We start from the raw sequence: 25,078 nt of genomic DNA, 5'->3' as shown, positions 1-25,078 counted from the left end.
AAATTTGCATATAAATGCCATGATCATAAATGAATGAATATAGAGGTCTTAGGGTCAATAGCTGTTGATCTTGCAGTATGAAGGCTAATATGGTCAGCATATACTAACCATTACAATAAGAACTAATGATCTCACAGCCTAAAATACTCTTCAGTAATTTTTATGTTTCTGCAGAAATTTTATACATGTCTGGATTTTGCAAAAGCGATCCTACTTAGCTCATAGGAACATAAAATAATCATTATCAGTAAGGAACTCACTTTTTAGAAATTATTCTTGCTTTGCAGATCACTAAAACAAATTGAAAATAAAGGAATACCAAGACTGGGTTAACATGTAGGCAAAGTACATGGCCACCTTGAAGAAGAAATGGAATAATGGCATTTGTCTGTTCACTACTTAATGGCACACAATATGCATTAGTAGGATTTCATGTGTCACTGGAAGAAAACCCTGGCCACAAGTTATTTTTTCCTTTACCCTCAGATATTGCTTGAAGTTCCCTTTGAAAGGGCACTGCCGTCTTTCACTCTGCCGCTGTTAGGAGTTACTCCAAATGCAAAGCTTATAGGAAAAGGCAACCTATTGACATAGTTTCAGTAGGTTTTAAATAGTAGATAAAGTGAGCAAGAGTTCTCTTCAGAGAGGGAAGGGTATGATACTTTGCCGGAGCAGATATTCACTAAATAGAAGGGACCAGGAAGTGGGCAATTCTTCTGTATTGACGGAGCAATCTTATCTACCACTGGATCCATTTCTATAACCTTGGAATTTGTAAGTACTGACCACAATATGAAACATAGAGAATAACGACACTAAACACAAGAGGCTAGCTTCTAGGTTGTACTTTTCCATCTGGAACTTCTCTTATCATCTGCTGACAACATGTCCTCAGGGAAGACAGTGGTGGCCTCAGCCCAGAGTGCCTGTCATCGATGATAGCTCAAGGAATGGATGAGTATGTCTGTAGCTGTCCTGTGTTTACATACTCCTGTATACCCAGAGTCATCAAGACATTCCAAGGTTTTGCCAGTGAAAATTCGGTGATTATTTTCAAGCGTAGTCCATGGAGAAAAGTACCAGAGGGAATGTACAGATTGGTGAGTGTGTGCACACTAGTAGGTACCCACTCAGATCGCCAACTGAAATTTCTTACTAGTGATCCAAGAACTGTACTGGGACATATTTTGCTGGTGAGGAAACTCAATTGCTCCATTTTTGAAGGCACATTAACTCTTTTAGGGCCCATTGAGTAAATTAGCTCCTCCAGGTCATTAAGCCTGTCTCTACATGACGTGATAATTTCTACCTGGCATTGTATCATTTACCCCAAAATGCCCCACATTTGCTCTGAGCACATACATATTCTTTGTCTACTCAGGGAGAGAGAATGTGTTCATTTGAATGTCAGCAATTGCTCTACGATTGCAACCCAGTGATTCCCTTTGCTTCTTTCCAGGGACCTCTAAGGATTTCCTGGTGCATAACTGTCAACAGAGCCTCACCAATAGGCATGTGTCTTAGTTGTCTAGAAATGGTATAATTTCAAGGGTTTTGAGTACAGTATTGTGCTCCCAAGTGTCTTCTCCTATATGCAAAAGCCAACATTGTTGATTCATTTGGGATGGGAGTTGTGAAGCTATTTCAGGATTCCATAGTCCTTTAATAAAACACAGCTTGCACCAAGAGACTGTGTTAGCAGGACCCATTTCAGGGAAATTAATTGACAACTATTTGAGAGCAGCCTGTACCACCCCTCAAGAAAGTATTCAGAAAAATGTATGGGTATTTGGGTGCCACAAAGGCTGGGGGCTTAATGGCCCTTAATAAGCAGGCATGAGAGAGTCTCCCAAAAAGAATAATCTTTCTCTCCCAAATGCCAATAGTTGGACCTGCTGAAAAGCAGAGATGGAGGCAAAGGCAAAGGCAAAGGCCGCCTCTTTCTCTGCTGTGTCCAGGGCTACCCTGGAGTGTCATCAATTGGTATAAATTAAAACAGGTAAGGGTGGATCCAAAGGGACACAGTGTTCTCACTCAGGTGTTTTAGAGCAGTGTTCCTTTCATGTGCATCTCATATAAATCAGCTGGGATCCTTTTAAAATGCCATTTCTGATCCAGGAGGTCTAATAATCTCTTAGGTGATACTCCTGCTGCTGGTCCACAGGCCACACTTTGACTATAAAGCATTTAGGATAAAATGTATATGATCTTGGATAAAATATGGTCTTGAATAAAGAGATAATGACCATGAAAAGAAATTTGTCAATATCTTTTAAAAAAATACATTTTAGGACAGGAAGACTTTGGTTAAATATTGAAAATCCCTCCAAGAGATTGATAAGTCATTTCAAAAAATGTATACTTAACATCCCTACCTATCTGAAGGTTTCAGTGAACATTTTCTGATGGTGTACTTCCCGAAGATACCAGAAGTAATTGTTTTCCTTATCTCCTTCACTTTCTCCTGTTGGCAAAGAGTTTAATAAATGTCAATGTCTGATGAAATATTCCTTTACAAAATTTATAACAGAGCTGGCTTAAACATCCCCTCCCTACCTTCTTTGAACCTCTCACAGCAGCCTCTCTGTTCTTCCCTCTGAGATGAGCAATGTCCTCTTATTTTCACAGGTCAATGGGAAGGATCTCTCAAAGGCCACCCATGAAGAGGCGGTGGAAGCTTTCCGAAATGCCAAGGAGCCCATTGTGGTTCAGGTGCTAAGGCGAACGCCGCTCAGCAAACCCATCTATGGCCCGGCCCCAGAAGTGCAGCTCATGAACGCCAGCACTCAGACGGACATTACCTTTGAACACATCATGGCCCTGGCCAAACTCAGGCCACCTACGCCTCCAGTGCCAGACATCTGTCCATTCCTGCTCTCAGACAGGTATTTTTCTGTCACTTCCTCCAAAGCCCTGTTTGTTTTCATTCATCACGAGGTGTTAGAAAGAATCAGTCCCACTAGCAAGTTGACAATTATGGAGACAGGTGCTCAGTTCTGTTTGGAAAATGTCTCCACTGTGTCTACATCCAATTAGCTCTCGGCTATCCCTGCTAGCTACTTCCCCGGACCAGCATGGTCCCTTCTCCTCAGGAATCACTCACTGAGGTGCAGTGAAAAATTCTGGCTCTGAGTAGTTCATCTTCCTCCTTCCAGTCATCAAAAGCCTCCTGCTCCTCATGAGCACTGGTCAGGGAAATGGCTTTTCTCACCAAAGCTGCCAAGAACCTTATTAAGACTGACACAGAAGTGGCATGTTGGCACGATATTCTCCACTGTGGGTCGCCTCTCTTCCTCTATTTTGCTTTTCTCTTCTTTAAAGGAGAAGCCAGGAAATTGATTTAATTAAAGTATAATTCTCCAAAGAAAGCAATTACCCAAGATATTGAGACATAAACAAAAGGTGTTGGCTGTCAGAAAATAAGTATAGAACTATGAAATAAGGAACTATTAAAGAGATATTTCTTCCCATTTTTTACCTAATGTAAATGCAGAGATATTCAAATAATTCTACTTGTACAACCTTAGAAGTATGTTTTGCCCCATACATTTGTTCTATGATCTTTTAAGCAAATACTCAAACATTATTGAGAGTTTGATTAATAAGAGCAATAGCCTCTTTAGACTGCATTTTTATTTCCTGCTGACCCATTCTCCACTTTGTAAGACACAGATCTGATCACGCCACTGCCCCACCCTTTAGTGGCTTTGGTGTCTATTTCAGTGGGTCACATGTGTACTGGGAACTTTGAAAAGAAATATCAGTTCATTGCCCAAATCCCACCACAGGCCAATTAAATAAGAATCTTGTAGAATGAAACCCAGGCATCAGAATGTTTCAAAAGTCTCCCTAGGGCATTGTAATGAGTGGTCACATTTTGGAAACTACTCCTTGAAACCTCCAGTTTCAGGAGGGCAGGGGCTCTGTCTGTCTTGCTTAGGACTTTACTCATTCAGCCATTACTTATTAAATAACCACTTATGTCAGGCACTAGAACTTGGTACAGGCCATAACAGTGGGGACAAAAATAAAGTCACTATCTCCTAGAGCTTACATTCTCGAGAGTAAGATAAACAATATACAAGTACACAAATATTTAATATTCATTAGCATGGCCTGATACAGAGTAGCCTTTCAATCAATACTTTCTTAGGTATAGCCTCTTCTAGCAAACTTCCTAGGGCTGCAGGAGGTACATTCCCACCACGTGCTCTCACGGCTTCTGCATTTTCCCCTTAATTATCGCACTATTTTTAAATTCCCACTTTGCTACTTTATCCAATTCATAGGGCAAGAATTGGATTTTGTGCACTAACACATCTCTAGTGCTTGGCACAGGGCCTGGCATCTGGTAGACATGCAGTAAATGTTTATTGAATGAGTAAGGTGTTCCTCCTGGCAGGGCTCCCTTCTTACTAACTGAAGGACAAGGGAGACACATCAGGTGCCCCAAGCAGCAAGCTCTGACATTTTACCAGCCCAATGGGCTTTGCAGAGCCAGTCCAGTTTAAGCAAAGAGCGTTTACCTGTTAGACCAGCAAGCGAGGTGCTGCATGTACTGCTTTTGTCATTTGGGCCCACGTTGCCTAACCCTCTGTGGAACTGACAGTAGTGAGAAGAGGCTGGTGGCACATTTTACACTGACTGTGTGAAGGCGCCAAGAGGGTTCTCTCTCATATTTCAACTAATGATGAGAAAACTAATTTATGCTACTAACTCCGGTTTTTCAAGAATGTCCACACTGTCAGGGCTTGGAGGTCTCACCTGCAGTGAACTTGGCTAATTGCACTTCGGTTTTTTCATTGACTTTTGGAAATGAAGATGACCTCGTGCCCTTTGCTGTTAAACTATGCTTAGCCGTTATATGGTGTCATATATATTATCTATCATAGCATATAATTGGAAAGCATTCCTAGCAATTACTTAAAACATTACCCAAAAGTTAAAGGATGTATAAAAGTCATGTTCAGTGCCTTGGTCCCCCTCATTTCTTTTACTTAATCAGCTCTGTCTGTTCCCAAGAATTTTCTGCAGGGATTATGGAACCCTGTGGCTTACATACACCTTCTGCACAAGGCTTTCTAGTGAGGTATCACCGTGAGTGCTACTGAATATTTGCCCATGTGCCCTTTTCTGAAGAAGGGGAAATGTGGGTCATGAGGGAGAAAGAGGGGCGAGGTGTTAAGGAATGGTGCCAATGTGAGTACATTTTACAATCCAAAAGACACATGCTTTGAGAACAGATGTCAAAAACCAGTTTGGGGCTGTGTATTATGAAACTGGTAGTCCTTTGTTACCAAATACCCGCCTGTGGGTAGACTGTGGTCTCAAATGCCACACGCCCATGTGTGGCACGAGTCCCATTTGGTGGAACGGTAGCAGGGCCGGAGAGGAGCAGTAAAGCACCGTGGCCTGCCGCAGACCTCACATGAGCCTGGGCCCCTGTCTCAGTTCTTTCAGAAAATCAAACTGATGGACCTCATAGAGGTGGAGAAAGAAAAGCAATGGCGTATCCTGAGCTGTATGTAGTTCATTTAGAGGCAAGATCAGTATAGGCCTCATGGCAAAGCAGAGAAAATGCATGTGAAATTCTAAAATCCGTTTTAATCTTGAAAACAGCCCTCTTGATCCATCCCTGTCGTGTTACCGCATTCCCCATAGCTGCCACTCTCTTCCCCCGATGGAGCATGAATTTTACGAGGACAACGAGTACCTCTCCAGCTTGCCCACTGCCGCAGACAGGACAGAGGACTTCGAGTACGAGGTAAGCTCGTTTTCACACGCTTCACGTTTCTTCCCGAAGGTACAGTTGAGGCATTTTGCATAAAAAAGAAAAAAAATGTATTGCTGTGAGAAAGGTTTTATCTAGTATGTACCTAGAGTAAGATCTTTTAAATATTTTTTAGTTTTAGCTATTCAATTCTAGTATTTGAGGTCTATGGGAAAACATTTTTATAACGTAAGCATAAGAATAATTTGCTCACATTTCTTGTTGCTCTTGATAAATAATATTATAGAAGCTACATTTTTTCTTCTTTCTGTAATACAAGAGAATTTCCAAGTACAGTTTGGCAAAGAAATTGTACTAAAAACCAAGATGGTGCTTACTATTTTATTCACTGTATAGTATTTTAGTTTTAAATCATAAACTAAATTTTATTATATTAGTTACATTTCCCTTCACAAATTAAATATTCTCTTTATTTGCTACTCAAGTGTGCACTCGAAAGAGCAGTTTCACTGACTTCTAGAAAGAGAGGTGCCTTCAAGCCCTTCGCTATTGAACTGTGTTTAGCCTTCACAAGGTATATGTTAGAGTATCTATGCTGTGATGCATAACAATTCCAAAAGCCCATCTATTAATTATTTAAGAGCTTTCACAAAAGTTAAAGGATTTATCCTAATATTTCCTCTGCTTCTGCAGTCTGTAAATCTTGGCACGGTTTCCGACTCCTCTGACATTTGGAAATAAAATAGATTGAGGAGGTAAAGCAGCTTTGGTAAACAGGCAGAGGACCCATGATTACCTGCCCTTTTAATGCTGTAGATGATGTCATACAAGTTCAGCAAAATGTTCTTTTCCACTTTACAACCAGGAAATCCTGAAATCTCTTCCCTCAGGAGGATCTAAAATCAAATAAAGCCGATTCAGCGAAGCTCACCTAAAGCAAATAGACGTTTATTTGAAATCCTCCCCCTGCAAAAGTCATTTCTGGGGATTACAGAAATCAGTATTGCTTTCCAGGCAGCATCTGGAAGGATGGACAGTGATACGCAGTATCTGAGTAGACAGTTTCGCTGTTGTTATTGTTCATGTTAAGTTTTATCCCCTCCTCTCCGTTAAGTTGATGGAAAAGTTTTATTTTATAAATAAAATAAATCCACTCAAGTCCTGGTATGCACTGAAATATCCATTAAGTTTTGTCTACTTATGCAAAATAAATTACAAAATTGAGTCACTTACCCCAATAATTCAAAATTAAATAATGTTTTTCTTTCAGTTACAGAATACTTTGGATTTAGGAACTAGAATTACCTTCAGCTTTCATTTAGTTTGTCCCTTAAAGTTTTATTAAAATAAATCTGTGTGCTGCGGGAAGGACTTGGGAGAGAGACTTGCTTAGGCCAATCAGGTTAACAGTAAAAAAACCCTTTCAAGCCCGGCCGGCATGGCTCAGCGGTTGAGCATCCACCTAGGACCCAGGAGATTGAGGTTGGATTCTGGGTTGCCGCTTGATCCCCAGTCGGGGGCGTGCAGGAGGCAGCCGATCAGTGACTCTCTCATCATTGATGTTTCTATCTCTCCCTCTCCCTTCCTCTCTCTGAAATCAACCCATATTTTAAAAAGTATTTTTAATTAATTAGCATATCATTGAATATTACATACAGATTTTCTTTCATTTCTATATGGATACTGTCATTGAACCACATCCTCTGGGTTTGTTTTGGGGTTTTTTTGGTTTACCCTCACTTGAGGATATGTTCATTGATTTTAGAGAAGAACCAGAGGGACACACATCCATGTTAGAGAGAAACATCGATCAGTTGCCTCCTATATGTGCCCAGACCGGGGATCAAACCCGAAAACTTTTGGTGTATAAGACAAAGCTCCAACCAACTGAGCCACCCTGCCAGGGAACATCCTCTTTTTGGACCCATATGAATCACTGATAGATGCCAGCATCAATGTGATGACTGGTAAATGCTCAGACAAGTCCTCTGTAGCCTGTAATCTCAACTAATCACAGCATTTTAGTCATTAATTTGCTGTCAGTTGTGATTCCCTTGCCAAAGGCACCTTTTTGAGTGATTGAAATAAAGACTGTTCCTGTGAAATTTAAATAAGAAAGAAGTTATTGTGACAGGCGTCAGTCAGGAGAGAGGATGCATTTGAGAACATCATGCATGGCTCATGGGGCGGGTGGAGACATAGGGAAATACCCCAAGGATAATTTGCCAAGTTTAGGGGGGAATGATGGTTCTGCTCAGTACTCCCCAGCCTGTTACAGTTATGCGGCAGCGGTGCCCACACCATCCCTCATGGCTGCATCAGATTAGACTGTGAAATCTAGTCCGTCCACTGCTATCAGCAGACCTGACTGTGGCCACCACATTACACGGGGGAGATTTAGAAGTGCTAATCCCGTCTTTATGCGCTATTGCACTTAGAGGCAGACTGTGTTTCTGTAACCAGCTGAGATCACCCCAGCTCCTCCAGGAGCTCCGTCCTAAGCCTGTGGGGATGCAGTAGATGATCACCTTCAGAAAGGACCGGTTTTGTGCCACATAAACAATATTACAGGAAACCGAGGTGTAACAGCCAAAGAAAGGATTTCATCTCCAAAAGAAACTCATTCCTCCTCAACCTCATTAGCAGGCAGTTGGGGAATTAGAAGACTCCTTTCCATCTGCCTTCATTCATTTGCACCATAAATATTTAACGAGCACTTAAAGATGCCAGATCCTGCCCGGCCAGGCGTGGCTCAGTGGTTAAGCATCAACCTGGGATCCAGGAGATCCAGGTTCGATTTCTGGTCAGGGCACATGCCAGGGTTGAAGGCTCGATCCCCAATTGGGGGCGTGCAAGAGCCAGCCGATCAGTGACAATTCTCACCATTGATGTTTCTATCTCTCTCTTCCTCTCCCTTCCTCCCTCTGAAGTCAATAAAATATATTAAAAAAAAGAAAAGATGCCAGGTTCTTATCCAAGTTTGGGATTGATGAAGGCCCTGCCCTAGTTTAGCTTAACCTTTAGGGAGAGAGATGGACAAGAATCAAGTAAGTGACCGCGTCGTATGTTGGATGCCGGCATCGGTGTGATGACTGGTAAATACTCAGACAGGCCCTCTGTAGCCTGTGCTTAGGGAGAGCAGCAAGCATGGGTGACGGGGGACATGCATGGTGTTGGGATGGGGCGCTGCTGTCTTATACACGTGGTCAGGAAAGGCTCTCTCCTGCAAGTCCCAAAGGCAGCAAGAGAGCCAGCCATGTGGGCATCTGTGAGAAACTTTCCAGATAGAGGGAGGTACAAAGGGCCTGAGGCAGGAGCATGCCCGGTAGGAGGGGAAGTCAGAGTGAGCGGGGGCATCTCTTGAGGAACCTTGGCTTTCACTACGAGATGCGAACTTGCTGGAGAAGAAAGATCAGGACCATGTTGTGAAGCCCTAGCCAGATCCCTCCGGCTGCTGGGATGAGACTGACAGGGAGGAAGCCGAGGCTGCAGTCGGGTGCAAGGGGGAACCGGATTGGGCCTGAATGGCGATGGAGGAGGCGCTGAGGCCGTCTGAAGGACAGCACCCCCCGGCCCTCAGGGCTTTGCCCAAATGTCTGTTTCCATTACTTGCCTCATAGCTTTAATATACTTCATACTGTGGTGGTTTTTCTCCTGACTTTTTAAAAGTAAAATCTCACAGGACATAGTGAAACACAGCTTCTGCCATCCGCTGAAACTAGCATGGTAAATCCACTCTTTAGAAGACAGAAATTGTGCAGAACTGCATTTCTGAACTTGCTAAAAGGCAAACTATGCAACTATCTGTCTAGGTCCTTTTTAAAGGCCTACTTACCATTGGCTCAGTGAACCAGAGCTGATCTGTCTGTCTTGTGAATATATATTTAGGGACTTTTAGTGCTTGGATTATTAACCCAATAGACCAAAACAGATCTGTCTTGTAAATACATATTTGGGGACTTTTTAACATGCAGATTGCTGCATTGATAGACCATAACAGCCCCCTTCAGAACCATGGTGGACAGCAAACATTTCTTTGGAGGTATTGTAGTCAGTGTGTAAATGTTATGAGGACTGCAGTATGCTATGGACCTCTGTAACATTTTAATGACCCCCATATCTCACCATAGCCTACCACCACTTTACCTAAGGAAATTATTTGTCTGGATTTAAAATTTCCCCATGGTGCTTCAGAGAAGTCTCAGAGGACCAGCAAGCATTAAAAGACTCACAGCTTGAAATCTGTTCTCTTTAAAATATGATGGTGCTTGTTCTCTAATTAAAAATGATAAAGGGTTTTAATATTATTTTTGAGAGAAAAAAATAAAAATATTTTTAAATTTAAACAATGCACCCTTCAATAGGAGTCAGGATGTTCCAAGCCACCAAAATACCACCAAGGATTAAACGTCTCCTCTTCTTTATTTTCAACTTTGTTCATTTTTTTTTTCTAGAGCCAACTAAAGGTTGAAATAAATCATAAATAGCCCTCAGCAAGTCAGAGGCAGATCTCACATCCTACCTCTACCAGAAATAATTTAAAGGGAAAAGCTTTGAGAAATATAGCGCTCTTTCGTCCAAGTCCTAATAAAGATATGTTCGCTACTGCCTGAGCATGAGACATTGAATTTTTTGCAATATTTGCCTTTAACTCTCAAAAGTCAGTGCTGATAGAGGCGAGTCAAAGAACTAATCAGCACAATATTCCGGTAGTATGAAACATACTTAGTAAAGACAAGCAAATAATTTAAGCAACGTTTCTGAGTCTGCACATTTTCATCACTTAAAAATGCTACTTGAAATCATTTTTTCTGCTCTCTCTGAGGTCAGGCTGGAGAAAACATAATCAACAGCCTAAATTAAGTACTTGAGTTCCCCTTCTGTGGGCCCTGCCATCTAAATGAGAAAGAATTTAGCACTTTGCTTGAAGAGGTATTAAAGGTGGGAAGGAGAGAAGGACAAGTATATGTCAGAGTTCTGTGTGCAGGTTAACAAAACCAAACATCGGCCAGTGTCTATAAATAGGAAAGAGCATTTAGCGTATTAATTAGCTTCCTCTTGGCAGCTCTGATGCGAGCTTAAGTAAACCCTTGTGCTATGCTGAGAAGTGTCCTTTTGCAAAATTTAGCCAGATCCCTGCTAATATGAGCAGAATATTTGTAAGAATTGAAGTATATAATCTCTCTCTTGGCTAGTTAAGAAAAAGAAAAATTATGAATCAAGGACATGTACATTCAAAAAATTAACTAGAGGATAAGCATTCATGAGATTTCAGTCGTATCTGTTGGAGCAGCTTCAGGATATGTGAAGCCAAAGCTTCATGGCGTGCACGTGTCGAGCTTTGTGGCTCTGTTCTAGGTGTGAGGGCAGAGGCCTAGCTGCCTTGTTCATCATTGTATCACATCGCCTGTTTCACAATGGGCGCTAATGTTTGATGAATAAATGAATCAAGAATCCCCTTGCTGTCTGCATGGACCGTCTTCTTGGTATTGCAGTATCTTTCCTATCTTTCCTCCTTTTCATACAAGGGAATTGGAGAGGAACTGGGACCACCACGCAGTTACAACAGATATTCCCTTTCTAACAGATATTCGTTCTTTTTGACAGGGGTTCTAATTCTAGTACCATACTTATTTCAGTTAAACACTTTGAAGGAAAGGGCCAAAATGGGGGGGAACCAGGGAGAGATAAGTAAGAAACTAGAATGTAAATGGTCTCCATGAAAATTCATCTTTGAGAGATAAGAACTAGAACTTATATGTCCTCTGTGAAAATTCATCTTTGTGATTATTTTATAGAATCACAGTATCTTATATGGGGTATGAATTTGATGTGTTCTCTAATCCACCCTGGATCCCTTTCTAATTCCTTCACCAAGGGATCATTCAGCAAATTTATGTACCACTCCCATGAATGGGGAACTGAGTGCCTCTCCAGGTAGCCAATTCTCACTGATGATCTCTGGGTATTCAGAGAAGGAAATGTACCAAGGAGTTTGAAAATCAATGATGGAAGGCATATATTTGGAAGACATATATGAAACATAACTCCTAAAGAGCCCATATATTATCCTTACATTGTGTTGGATACTAGAGAAAGAGAAAATAGTGCATAGAGTATGAAAGTGTAGAATTCAGCATTTTTTAATTCACTAAATGCCCTGTATTTTACCAGTCCCTTTTCTTCCACTTGCTAGTCACATTTCAGAATAATTAATGAAATATCTAAAACAATTTTATACCACTTACTACTGGGGCAATAAAATCATCCATTTAAAAAATCACCTTCCTAAGTTTCATTCTTTCAGAAAATTTATTGAATTGAGAACTGATCTAGATGAAGTGTGAAAATATTTTTATTACTTGAACATTTAAGATAAGATGGTGTTCACAGTCAATGTGGAGTTGGCTCATCTAAATGTCGATTAGTGACACCACCATTTTCTCTATTATGTCAGATTAAGATCTTAATCGTGGAGGCCAAGCCAGTCAGTTGTCATATATGCAGGCTTATCTTTCCAGACCCTTCGAGGCATGCTTCTCCTACGTATCACCACTGCATCTCCCCTGTCTAGAACACTGCTCTACTTCTAGGCTATTTCTTGGTCTCCCCCGGCCAGGCACTCCATAGTCTCTGCAGTTCAACCCCCTCACCACAGTCAGACCAGTCTTCCTCAAGGGCGCTTCTCATTGGATCTCTCCCTGTTCACCACCCCTTATGACGATTCCTTGAATGAAGTCTAAAATTCTCTGCCTGGCATTGAAGATCCTTTGTACTCTGCCACCACCCTGCTTTTCCAGGAATCTCAGGGTGAAATGCCACAGTGCAGCAGCACTCAGAGGAAGCCATGTGCCTTTCTTCTCTGTGCCTTTACCTACGGGCTTCTCTGCTCCTCACACGCCTTTCTCAAATTTCTTTCCCACCACTGAACACCCATACCACATTCTATAAATATGTTTTTGTGTCATGATTCCCTGGGTTATAGTAATTTATGGACTTATCTTTTTTCTTCTGAATAGTTTGTCTTTCTTAACAGAAGCAACCAGTGTTAATTATCTATCCCCAGGAGAGCCTAGCACAGGGCCTGGCAGATGGTGGGCGCTCAGCAGCATTTCCACGATGAGCGAATAGACTATTGTTGCTACTGTCCTTATAAGTGTCCTGAAAACCAATACAAAGGGTTAAATGGAGGGAAAGGGAAAGAGAGCTGATGGAGACTAGAAATTTGAAATAAAGTGTGAAAGTCTTTGTTTTTTCTTAAAATAATTCAATTAACAGCCTAGACATTAGGATAAATGGATTTAAGCATGCACATGTGCCAGGTTGTAAAAGAAGAAAATTTGCATGTTTTGCCTTTCTAACCAGGGAGATGTGCATGGAGAACCCTAGCAAACAGACTTGCTAATTGACAGGCGAAACATGACTGGGGTTCGGTTCATGTCAGGATAAACATGCATCCTGGTTTACCTAAACCATCTCCATGTATGGCTGATGTTTCAGTTTAATTATGAATAGCACCCTCTTTCACTTTCAAAAATGCTTTAGCTGCACAATACAGTTTATGGTTGTCCTAGTTTTTATACTTGTTGAACCTTCATCGAGGCTGAGATTTTGCAGTCCTTTTTATAGAACCCTAATATTCCAAGCAGAGATGACTCAGAATTTACTAATTTGAATACACATGTTTATTAAGTTGATTGATTTCCCTAAGTTACTGTTTTTTTAAAAAGTCCTCCTTAAGGAGTCACCAGAAAGAAAATGCCACCAAGTTGGAAATAGTCATCAAAGTTATTGTAATTCTTTTAGATTTCTTACTGGAAGAAATGAGATTAGTATTGCTGTTAATTTGGTAGTGTAATTTCATAAAACAAATATGAGGCAAATTTATCTTTCGCCTCACTGATTATGACAACACTAAACATTATTTCCTAAGAAAACAATGAAAAGCAAATATAACCTTCCAAGATGGTTATTAAACAGTGTACCCATGGGCTCATTTATTTTACTAGGAATCCAGGTATAAAAAGAAGATTTCTTACTCTGTGTATATGAATTTTATCAGGATGCTGACATTCAAGTTTTGTTTGAAGATGCTCATGGCACACATTCAGATGATTGCCCGGCATTACTGAAAGGTGTTTATGAAAGGTTGTGTTTAAGGTGGACATTTGCATTTCAAATCCCTTTTTCCCAGTGACTTCCATTGTGCTTTGAAAAACTGTTTTCATAGAGGCGAAGAAAGGAAAGCTGTCTTTTCCATGTAAAGTAAATCACAGATGCCTGGCCAGTGTGGCTCAATTTGTTGAGCTTCATCCCATGCACCGAGAAGTTGCTGGTTCAATTCCCAGTCAGGGCACATGCCCGGGTTGTAGGCTTCATCCCCAGTAGGGGGCGTGCAGGAGGCAGCCGATGGATGTTACCCTCTCACATTAATGTTTCTCTCTCTCCCCCTCTGCCTTCCTCTCTCTCTAAAATCAATAATAAAAAACATTTAAAAAATAAAAGTAAATTACAGATGAGGATTTCAGTGTTTCTTCCAGAGGCAGTATAATCCAGTGAAAGGAACCAAACAGGGAGTCTGGTCCCAGTTCTAACTCTTGTCTCTTGAAGGGACCATTGACCTTTTCAGTCACAGAATCTTCACATGTGAGCTTCAAGGGGATATCAACGTCAGTTTGGAATGGCTTGTCATCATCTAGGTGACCCACAGTACTAACTTAAAATGAGACAAATGCATAGGCAAATCCTTAAAAATTTTACAAATGTTTTAACAATTCAAACTTATCAACCATGTTTTATAGGTTTTTATAAAAAGGGCACATACACCCATATGGCCACACACTGGTCAGTATCTAGTATACCATATTGTACCAATTGGTAGCAAGTTGTACATCTCTTCATATTATCTCTGACTTCAGCTTTAGCATTTAGAACTAGTTAGCTCATATATATTTGCCAATTAGAAATGCCTCCAGCTTTGTGCTTCTTTCTCAAGATTGCTTTGGCCATTTGGGGTCTTTTATGGTTCCATATAAATTTGAGTGTCTTTTCTATTTCTGTGAAAAATGCTATTTGAATTTTGAAAGAGATTACATGAAATCTATATGTGGCTTTGAATAATATGGACATTGTAACAATATTAATTCTTCTGATCCATGAACACAGGATATCTTTCCATTTATTTGTGTCTTTTTCAATTTTTTTCATCTAAGTCTTATAGTTTTCAGTGCACATGTTTTTCACCTCCTTCGTTAAATTTACTTCTAAGTATTTTATTGTTTTTGACACTATTGTAAGATTATTTTCTTTATTTCTTTTTTTAGCTATTTTGTTGTTAGTGTAGAGAAACACAACTGACTACCATATGTTGATTTTTATTCCTGCAATTCTACTGAATTTGTTTATTAATTCACACTGGTTTTTGGTGGGATACTCAGGATTTTCTACATAAAAGATCATACCATATGCAAACAGAGAAAATTTTACTTCTTCCTATCTGATTGGGATGTCTTTTATTTCTTCTTTTTGCCTAATTGCTCTGGCAACAGGAGTGGTAAGAGGAAGCACCCTTGTCTTGTCCCTCATCTTAGAGGAGAAGCTTTCAATCTTTCACCATTGAGTATGTTAAATGTGGGCTTCTTATATTTGGCCTGTATAATGTTGAGGTGCATTCCATCTATGCCCAATTTGTTGAGGGTTTTTAATCATGGAAGGATGCTGAATTTTGTCTGATGCTTTTTCTGCATCTATTGAGATGATCATATGACTTTTATCTTTTATTCTATTAATATGGTGCATCAAATTTATTGATTTGCATATGTTGAACCATCCATGCATCTCAGAGATAAGTCCCACTGGATCATGCTGTAAAATTCTTTTAATGTGCTGTTGAATTAAGTTTACTAGTATTTTGTTGAAAAATTTTGCACCTATATTCTTCATGGATATTGGTCTTTATCTACTTTGGGTATTGGGGTAATACTGGCCTTGTAAAATGAGTTTGGAAGTATTGCCTTCTCTTCAAATTTTTGGAAGAATTTGAGGATTGGCATGAATTCTTCTTTAAATATTCCATAGAATTTACCAGTAGAACCATCTGGTCCTGGGCTTTCTTTGTTGGGAATTTTTTTATTACTGATCCAATTTCCTATGCATTCCTCTGTCCACATTTTTTATATCTTCATGATTTAATCTTGGTAGGTTGTATGTTTCCAGGAATTTATTCATGTCTTCTAAGTTACCCGGTTTGTTGTATATTTGTTCACAGTAGTTTCTTATGATGCTTTGTATTTCTGTGGTCTCATTTATAATATTTTCTCTTTCACTTTTGATTGTATTTATTTGAGTCTTCTCTTTTTTTCTTAATCTGGTAAAGTTTTGTCAATTTTGTTTGTCTTCAAAAAGTCAGCTTTTACTTCATTGGCCATTTTTATTGTTACTTTGGTCTCTATTTCACTTATTTCTGTTATTTCCTTCCTTCTGATAACTATGGGCTTAGTTTGTTATTCTTTTTCTAGTTCCTTGAGGCATAAAATTAGGTTGTTTATTTAAGATCTTTCTTTTTACTTCAGATAGGCTTTTATTACCGAAATTTCCCTCTTAGTACTGCTTTGGCTGCATCCCAAGGGGTTTGGCATTTTGTGTTTCCAGTTGTTTGAAGCAATATTTTTATTTCCCTTTTGATTTCTTATTTGGCCATTATTTGTTGAATAGTGTGTTGTTAATTTCCACGTATCTGTGAATTTTTTCAGCTTTTCTTCTGTTAATGATTTCTACTTTTGTACCATTGTAGTCATAAAAGGTACTTAATAGATGTCAGTCTTCTAAATTTGCTAAACTTGTTTTGTGAACTAACTCAGGATTTATTCTAAAGAACATTCTGTGTGTGCTTGGTAAGGAAATGAATTCTGCTACTGTTGGATTAAATGCTCTGTATATGTGTGTTAGGTTCATTAGTCTAAAGTATATTTAAAGTGCAATGTTTTTATTGATTTTCAGTATTTACTTATTGATTTTCAATGTTTCCTTATTGATTTCATCTTTATCTTTCAAGTACCAAGTACTTAGTAGAATGATTGAAACAATGATTAAATCTTAAATATACTTGCCGGCTAACAAATCTAAAGTTTAAGTTTTTAAAGGGGGTTTAGAACTGAAGCTCTTCAGATGTTCTCATTTTTTTACCCAGTTGTTTTATTCTTCAAATTAAATACTAGGGAAAATGTCATAATTTTCTCTAGTTAAAATTGGAAATTATTATTTCCTATTCTCATAAACGTGACTGAAAATATCACGTGTGCATGCACACACAGTCACAAAGCCTCTGAATTTGTCTCCATTGGCTAGTAGGGCATTTAGAATGTGGTGATGAAGCAAATAAATATTTTGGTTCACTTTAAACTCAGAGAAAAATGTCAACAGTAATAATGATGTTACAGATGAAGCACTGGACAGAAGTATTTAGAAATGCAACAAGAAATAACCTGCACCTATAGTCATCAAAAGGAGAAGAGATTGGAAACTGGGAAGATGAATGGCACAAAATTGCTAATCACTTTGATTGGACTGAGATATGACACTTTCTTATTTACATCATCAGGTTTTAAGTGACCAGATTTCCTCTCTTAGGACAGGATATTTAAGGCAATATGGGTTTGTACTTCTGTTGATGCAAGTTACAGCAGCCCTTGTTTTGGAACCCAAGCTTAATTATGAGGTGGAGTTCTGCGGCAGAAATTATTCAGCAGCCAGAGCTAAAATTTGACCATTCTCACAAACGCTCTTTGGCCCACACTTTAGTTTTATTATTCTTGCCCTCTTGTAGATATTCCCTTTTCATATTTCTATTTGTTTTTCTATAGCAAAATGTCGAAAGTTAAATTTATAACTTTTTTCTTTATTCTGTAAAATACATTGAAACTATTTGTTCTTTCACTCTCCTGAGAAGACCAAGTTTTAAAGCCACAGGCTCTTCCCAGTAGGAAGTAAAAGATTGTAGAGGAAGCAGTAACAATTTGCTACGGAAATTGAAAGCAGAAAGAATTTGCTACGGAAGCCTGTTTTCTCTTCTCTTCTCTTCTCTTCTCTTCTCTTCTCTTCTCTTCTCTTCTCTTCTCTTCTCTTCTCTTCTCTTCTCTTCTCTTCTCTTCTCTTCTCTTCTCTTCTCTTCTCTTCCTTTTCCTTTTCCTTTTCCTTTTCCTTTTCCTTTCCTTTCCTTTCCTTTCCTTTTCTTTTCCATCACGATTTATCCCGCCACACCCTCCTCTGCCTCTACCCACCACTCCCCAATATTATCACACTGTTGCCCCTGTCCATGAGTTCCTTCTCTTGTTTTTCTTTTTTAATCAATCCCTCCGCCCCTCCCCAGCACACCCCACACCAGAGCTGCCTGCGTGCTCTCTATTAAAAGAATTGTAGGAGCTCTCTTTTCAAATATAAAAGGTGTTTTAGTAATCAAGTCATAATAAGAGATATTGGAAGCAGAGCTTCAGAATAAAAATTGGATTAAAAAAAACAATTAAATAGTGTTTAGACAGAAATTATTAAGAGAACTTTGACATGGCAGAATTTGAGCTGTAAGAAGGTTATAGAAGAACACATGATTTTGACAAGGTAAAGTGAAGACCATGAAGGTTAAGATTCATCTATCACAGCTAGCTAATAGCAGATACTCAACAAGAATTTCTTTTTTTCTCTTAAAGCAAGAAACTTTTTATGATTATAAAAGTAATAAGTATTCATTATTTTCCTAAGAAAATACCCCTTTGGCATATAATTGAGTGTGTGTTCCTCTCTAGGATGTATAATTGTCAATAGTATATAGTATTCACTTTCCTCTTATAAACAAACTAAAACTAACACATCCTACAAAGTGTGGTTACTTGTGATTTATCTGATGAGAAAGGTCTGAACCTCCCAAAAAGTCATGAGAAGTGTAACATTTTTTCCAGTGGATGTTTGTGAGTAGCTATAGGATCCATGAACAGCTGTTTAGCCTTTTTATAGCCAGGAAGCACATAATCCTTAAAGAATTTTCCTTTTATTGACTTATACATGAATACCTGCCAAATAAACACAGTGGTGAATCCTTTTAAACAAAAGTTTTAAATACACTTTAAGAACATATGAACAATTTAGTTGGAAAATTCAAAGGAAAATTGTGAGTCCCTGAATGAAGACACTACTGTTCTAGTTAAGAAAGATTTAGCTACTTCCTGTCTGATGTGCACAGAAATTAATAAAATCTCTCCCTCTAAAATGAAAATTGATGAGACTCCAAAATCTTGTTTCTCTACTTTATATAACCCATATGACCGTCAGGGTTCCCGTTGCTTACTTTCTTCAGTGTTCGTTTGAAGGTCTAAATTTTTGAAATGATGTGCTTTAGGATTTATCCACCTTATATATTTTTAGCAATTTCATGCAATAAAACCCAATGTTGGATGGATAAACAAGTTCCCAGACCAAATGTAATTTATACAGGTGGAAGCACATGTGAATATTCAATTCATTTTACTATTTGACTCTGATAGAAGGCAATGTATTAATATTAATCCCATTTCTAAACCAGACTGAGCATTCCAGATCCAGGTTCTATTCGTTTTGTCTGTCAAAAGCAGTGAAAGTCATATGTTGTCTCAGGGACTTTTCTCAGGTGTGGAGACATTATTTTTAGAGTCATTTCCTGTCATTTTCCGTAATGATCTTGAACACGTGCATAACTGTAGAGTACCAATAAAACAAAGTGTAGATGTCTGTAACATGATGATGCAGGGTGATCTGATACTCAATTACCTGAAAAAGGCTCTAGAAGATTTTCCAACACCCAGATCAGCTGGCTTATTTTCCAACTATATAAAATAAATTGCCTTCATGAAGTCTTCATTTATTGTCCCCTATAAATAACCTACCCATTAATTCGCAAGAAAACCCTTCAACATTTTTGTTCTCAACAAATAAAGGTCTGAGTACAGCACTCTGATTGAAAGAAAATTATATTTAGGTATATTTGGAATAAGCTCAAGTCAAACTCCACTATTTAGACCCCTCTGAGCCTTGGGTTCATCATCTGTGCAAACAGGACATTATTAATAATAAGTATGTGTTAATATTAAATGATATAATGTATGAGAACATGTGATACAATGGCTGGGAGATGGATGGATGGATAGATAGATAGATAGATAGATAGATAGATAGAGATATATTCCATCATTGAACCATTATAAATCTCAAATTCATCACCTTGAGTTAAGAATACTTAAGGAGAAAGAAGAAAATGAAACTTAAGTAGGGAAATTCTATGTCTTATGGATGGTAAGGTCTAAGTACAAGGACTTGAAACATCAGCTGTGAGCTGCACACAAGGAAAAAATAATCTGAGTGTCTCAGCAGGCCCAAATATATGTGTGCCCTTGCCCGACTGGGCATAGCTCAGCGGTTGAGCATCGACCTCTGATCCAAGAGATCGTGGTTCGATTCCCGGTCAGGGCACATGCCCAGGTTGCAGGCTCGATCCCCAGTCGGGGGCGTGCAGAAGGCAGTTGATCAATGACTCTCTCACCACTGATGTCTCTCTCTCCTCTCCCTCTCCCTTTCTCTCTCTGAAATCAATAAAGATTATATTTTTTTAAAAAAATTAAATATATACATGTGCCCTTTATTTAAAAAGAAAGGCATTTTATTTATCTGATGTCTGGATTTTTCTCTAATGAACATGTATAATTTTATAAACTAATCATGCTACCTAAAAAAAAAAAGAAAGGCATAGAATAAAGCCTATTTGGATCTTAGACTTCCATCTTCTCTTTTCTTTCTTTTCCTAAACATCTTTTTTTTTTTTTATGTATCTTTATTGTTGAAAGTATTACAGATGTCCCCACTTTACCCCCACTGACTCCCTCTACCCTGCTCCAGCCCCCTCCCCCTCCAGGCCTTCACCACCCTATTATCTATGTCCACAGGTTATGCATATATGTATACAAATTCGTTTGTTAACCTCCCCTCCACCCCCCACTTCCCTCTGAGATATGTCAGTCTGTTACATGCTTCCATGTCTCTGGATCTATTTCATTTGTCAATTAATCTTTTTCTAAACATCTTAAAAGAATACTTTGATTCTCTGCCACTTTTTAAAAATCTCATTTTATTTCTCAGCCCATTAACTTGTAATTTGAGGATGGAAAGTAATAACTGAGTGACCAACTCCGGGTACAGCTTCTGCTTGCTCACCCTCTCAGCAGCATCAGGTGCTGCTGGCCAGTGGCATCTTCTTGAAATACGATTTTTCCTTTGCCTTACCTTCTAATCCCATGACAGCTCTACCCAGACTTAATTTAGTTTCTTATCTCTAAGTTTGGGGCTACTACAGCCTTATCTCTTGGTGTTCTGAGCTGCAGGGAGAATGGAGCTGGAGGAATTCACAATGTCCCTTGCGCCACCGCCCCAGGAGCTGGAGCTCCAGGCTCAGAGCCCTGCTGGCTCGGTGTTGCTTTCCAGTCAGCCCCTTGGCTCTCATGCCCTCTTGTTTGAGCTTCAGGCTTTAATGTGACCCCTTCTGCTTTTCATCTTCTGAGGTTTCTCACAGTTTCCAAGCCACCAAGGCTTCCTTCTCTTATTTTAAAGCATCACTGTGATTTTTAAAATCACTTTTCTTATACATTCCGGAGTTCGGAACAAGAAAGGAGATGACAGTCTATGCTAGCATTGATGTCTGTTAGTTTCTCTCATTACACTTTTGGCTCCTTTCTTCCAAGTTTGTATGTCTCGCATTAGGTATATGTTCAGTATGTGTCTGTCAAAAATATGTGTGTGTGTGTATAGTAAAATGAATATTAGTTTTCTTTTTAGAGTAAAGTAAGGACGACCCTAGTAGTAGTAGGAGGAAGGGCGGGGAATTAAAGACAGGGAGAGATCTGAAGCATATATTTCAGAGGCAAATTTGAGGAGTTTGTAAATATTGGAATGTGGAAGATTAAGGAAAGGTCTGACATGATATTAGACGTTCTTATTAAACATGAATTCCTGCAAATTAAAGAAATGTTGCAAATATATGCTAAATTACTTAAGTGTTTTATTGCTTTTTAAGTTTCATATATACCCTACATCAGAAACTTGTCTCAGTTGCTAGCTTTACAACTTTATGCACATTGTAGTCATTGATTTAAAATTGGACCCTAATAACTGTTAGTGGGAATGTATATTGGTGCAGCCAATCTGCAAAACAGTATGGAGTTTCCTCAAAAAGTTAAAAATACAACTACCATATGGCCCAGCAGTCCCTCTTATGGGTATATATCCAAAGGAAATGAAATCACTATCTCAAAGTGATATCTGTACCCCCATGTTCATCGCAGCATTATTCACAATGGCCAAGACATGGAAACAACCTAAGTGTCCATTGACAGATAAGCGGAAATGTGGTATACATACAATAGGATATTATACAATCATAAAAAAATTAGAAATCCTGCCATTTACAGCAAAGTGGATGGACTGAGGGCATTATGCTAAGTGAAATAAGCTAGACAGAAAGATAGGTACTATCTGTACTCACTCATATTTGGAATCTTAAAAAAAACTTAATATAAAAAAATAGACAGTAGAATGGTGGTTGCCAGGGACTAGGAGTTGGGGGAAATGGGAAGATGCCGGTCAAAGGGCCTAAACTTCCAGCTATAAGATAAATAACTTCTGGGAATCTAATGATGACGATAGTTAACAATACTGTATTATATCCTTGGAAGTTGTTAAGAGAATATCTTAAATGGTTTTTCCACAAAAACATAATTATGTGAGGGAATGGAGGTGTTAGGCTTATAGTGGTAATCATTTCACAGTATGTACATATATTGAATCATCACATTTTATACCTTCAATTTCCCTGCATGTCAGTAATACCTCAATAAAAGCTATAACAAAATAAGAAAAGAAAAGAAAACTGCACGCTAAGGTCTCAGTCCTTCTTCATGCAAACACAGATCATGGTATCCCATAGTAAATGATTAAACATGCATGCTCTTTACATTTTTTTATATTACATTAAATTTCCTTTTAGACCCAAAGGTTTTGAAATGACTTCCACTTCTACTATCATGTATCTTTTCCTTACAGCTATCTGATAGCCCTGGGCACTCAGATAATTTCAGAAAAAAATATTTTTGAGCAATATGATATTTCAGATTCTACGCTGAGCACTGGTAAGCCAAAAGTAACTAAGATACTATCTTCCATCAAGGAGCTCACAGTCTAGATGTAGCAGCAGAAGACATATATAATTACATTACTGTGAGACACACAAAATAATAGTATACATGAGTGGTCCAGAGAAACAAACCAGGGACTAATTCTTTGGGGAATGGTCAGAGAGGAAATGTCACCTGAGAAGAATTTCAAACAAGCATACGTTTAAGGCAAGGCAAGAGCAAGTGCAAACTTGTGAAGCATCAAGAAGCACAGCAGGTTGAAGGAACTGCAGATAGTTCAGACACCTGGGCAGTAAGTTTTGAGAAGAACGAAAGATACAGGGTGAGGCTGGACAAGTAGGGAGGGGCCAGATAAGGAAACGCCTTTTCTGTCATAATGAGAAACTTGAACTTTACACTACAGGCAATAGAAGGATAATCCCACGTTAGAGGAGGCATGATGGAGTCAGATTGGTATTCCAGATCAACCCATTTTTGTAACAATGTGAACAAATTTGGAGGAACAAAACCCAAAGAAGAGAGACAAATTAGAGGCCAATTTTTATAGTGCAGGTGTGAAATGAAAAGTACTTGAACAGAGGTGGTGGAATGGTAAAGATTCAAATAATTCTTTTAATTGGCTTTTTAAAATAAGCTAAACTTATTCAGGGAACCTGGCCAGCATGGCTCAGTGGTTGAGTGTTGACCTATGAACCAGAAGGTCACAGTTGAATTCCCGGTCAGGGCACTTGCCCTGGGTTTCAGGCTTGATCCCCAATGGGGGACATACAGGAGGCAGCCAATCAATGACTCTCTCATCATTGATGTTTCTGTCTCTCTCTCCCTCTCCCTTCCTCTCTTTGAAATCAATAAAAACATATTTTAAAAAATTATTTAGGTAGACTGTTACCTTTCTCCTGCATGACAAGTGGTTATGAGCTATATTTTCTTTATAATCATCTACTAACCAAAGTCATTCTGGCAAGCTTGACACTCACTGCATTTGTCCTCTTTGATAAATGTTCCAGGGAGTCAAGACAGTCACCTGTCAAAATTGATAAGTGAGACGACAACAGGGAATGCAGGCATATTTGTAATGGCACAGCTGCCAGCGCTTGCAACCTGTTTACCTTAGACTGGTCTGTCTCGCTCCGAGACTTTTCTATTTTCATCCAAATAGCCCCAAAACACAATCGAGGCCATGCCTGCCTCTGTGAGACGTTCATTCCAGGATAGTCTGCGAGTACAGGGGGAAGATAAGGCCACTTTCATTAGGCTGTTTTCACAACTGATGAGTTTCAGTAGCTTTACCAGGGAAAGCATGAACTTGACCAATTCTCTCTAGACATTTAGCAAAATGGGTAGTAAATTATGTGAAATAGAAAACCTGAGGGATTACTGCGAGGCATACTTCTAAAATCCTAAAATGTTCATTACCTCATGCATGGAAAGTATCGGAGGAATTAGGAGCCGCTTTTATACTAAAAAGACTTAGTTCTGAACAATAGAGTGGCTGGCATTTTTAAATTAAATACACAGGAAGGCACTTAAACTTCATCTTCTGCTTTTGTGAAGGAGGGAAATGAAAGTCTCAGAGGACCACCTGGCACTAAAGAGAAGTCCACAGTGCTGTTCTGTACGATACATTTTTTTTTTTTCTTTCCTCTTTGCAAATGGGATTGTGGTTATCTATGTACATGAGTACATTGCTCACAAAATCTGGGGAAGAAAGCCGAAATCTAGGAGCCAGCAGCAGGACTGTGGTCCGCCCACGGCACGATCATTAACAAAAGTTCCATTCACAGTGGAAAGTTGAAGATTCTTAAAATGAACATTTTTTTTAAATGAGATGTTTGCAGTCTTTAGGAAATCTAATTAGGGCAGGCATCCCCTGCTTCTCGTATCTAGACTATCCTGCCTCACAATGCTTACTTTAGGAAAGCATATTTTGAAGATTACATTGATCTTTCTTTCCCTAGAAAGCAAATAATGAATCTTCGAGATGTCCTTTACTTTCCAGCACACGGTAGTAAGCTGCAAATTTTCTCTGTCACACATAAGTTTTCAACGGTTGTTATAACCCTGGAATGTTCTAAAGGCCCTGCCTTCCCTCTACTGCAGATGTGCCCGATTGACAGTTAAAACCGGTTTTTCATTGAGATTT

General features: G+C 39.0%; 1 protein-coding gene across 2 annotated transcripts in view; it reads left to right on the top strand.

The window, feature by feature from the left end:
• The window catches only part of PDZRN4 (PDZ domain containing ring finger 4), a 329,953-nt gene that overhangs the window by 263,890 nt on the left and 40,985 nt on the right, over positions 1-25,078 (top strand). For both annotated transcript variants that reach the window (XM_081130017.1, XM_081130018.1), the window contains 2 exons: positions 2,629-2,885; positions 5,662-5,764. In XM_081130017.1, the coding sequence (XP_080986143.1) occupies positions 2,629-2,885; positions 5,662-5,764 (360 nt within the window). The remainder of the gene's footprint in view (positions 1-2,628; positions 2,886-5,661; positions 5,765-25,078) is intronic.

The sequence above is a fragment of the Miniopterus schreibersii genome, assembly GCF_964146895.1.
Source record: "Miniopterus schreibersii genome assembly, chromosome: 2".
NCBI classification, from domain to species: Eukaryota; Metazoa; Chordata; class Mammalia; order Chiroptera; family Miniopteridae; genus Miniopterus; species Miniopterus schreibersii.
This window is presented reverse-complemented; position numbering and strand designations above follow the sequence as displayed.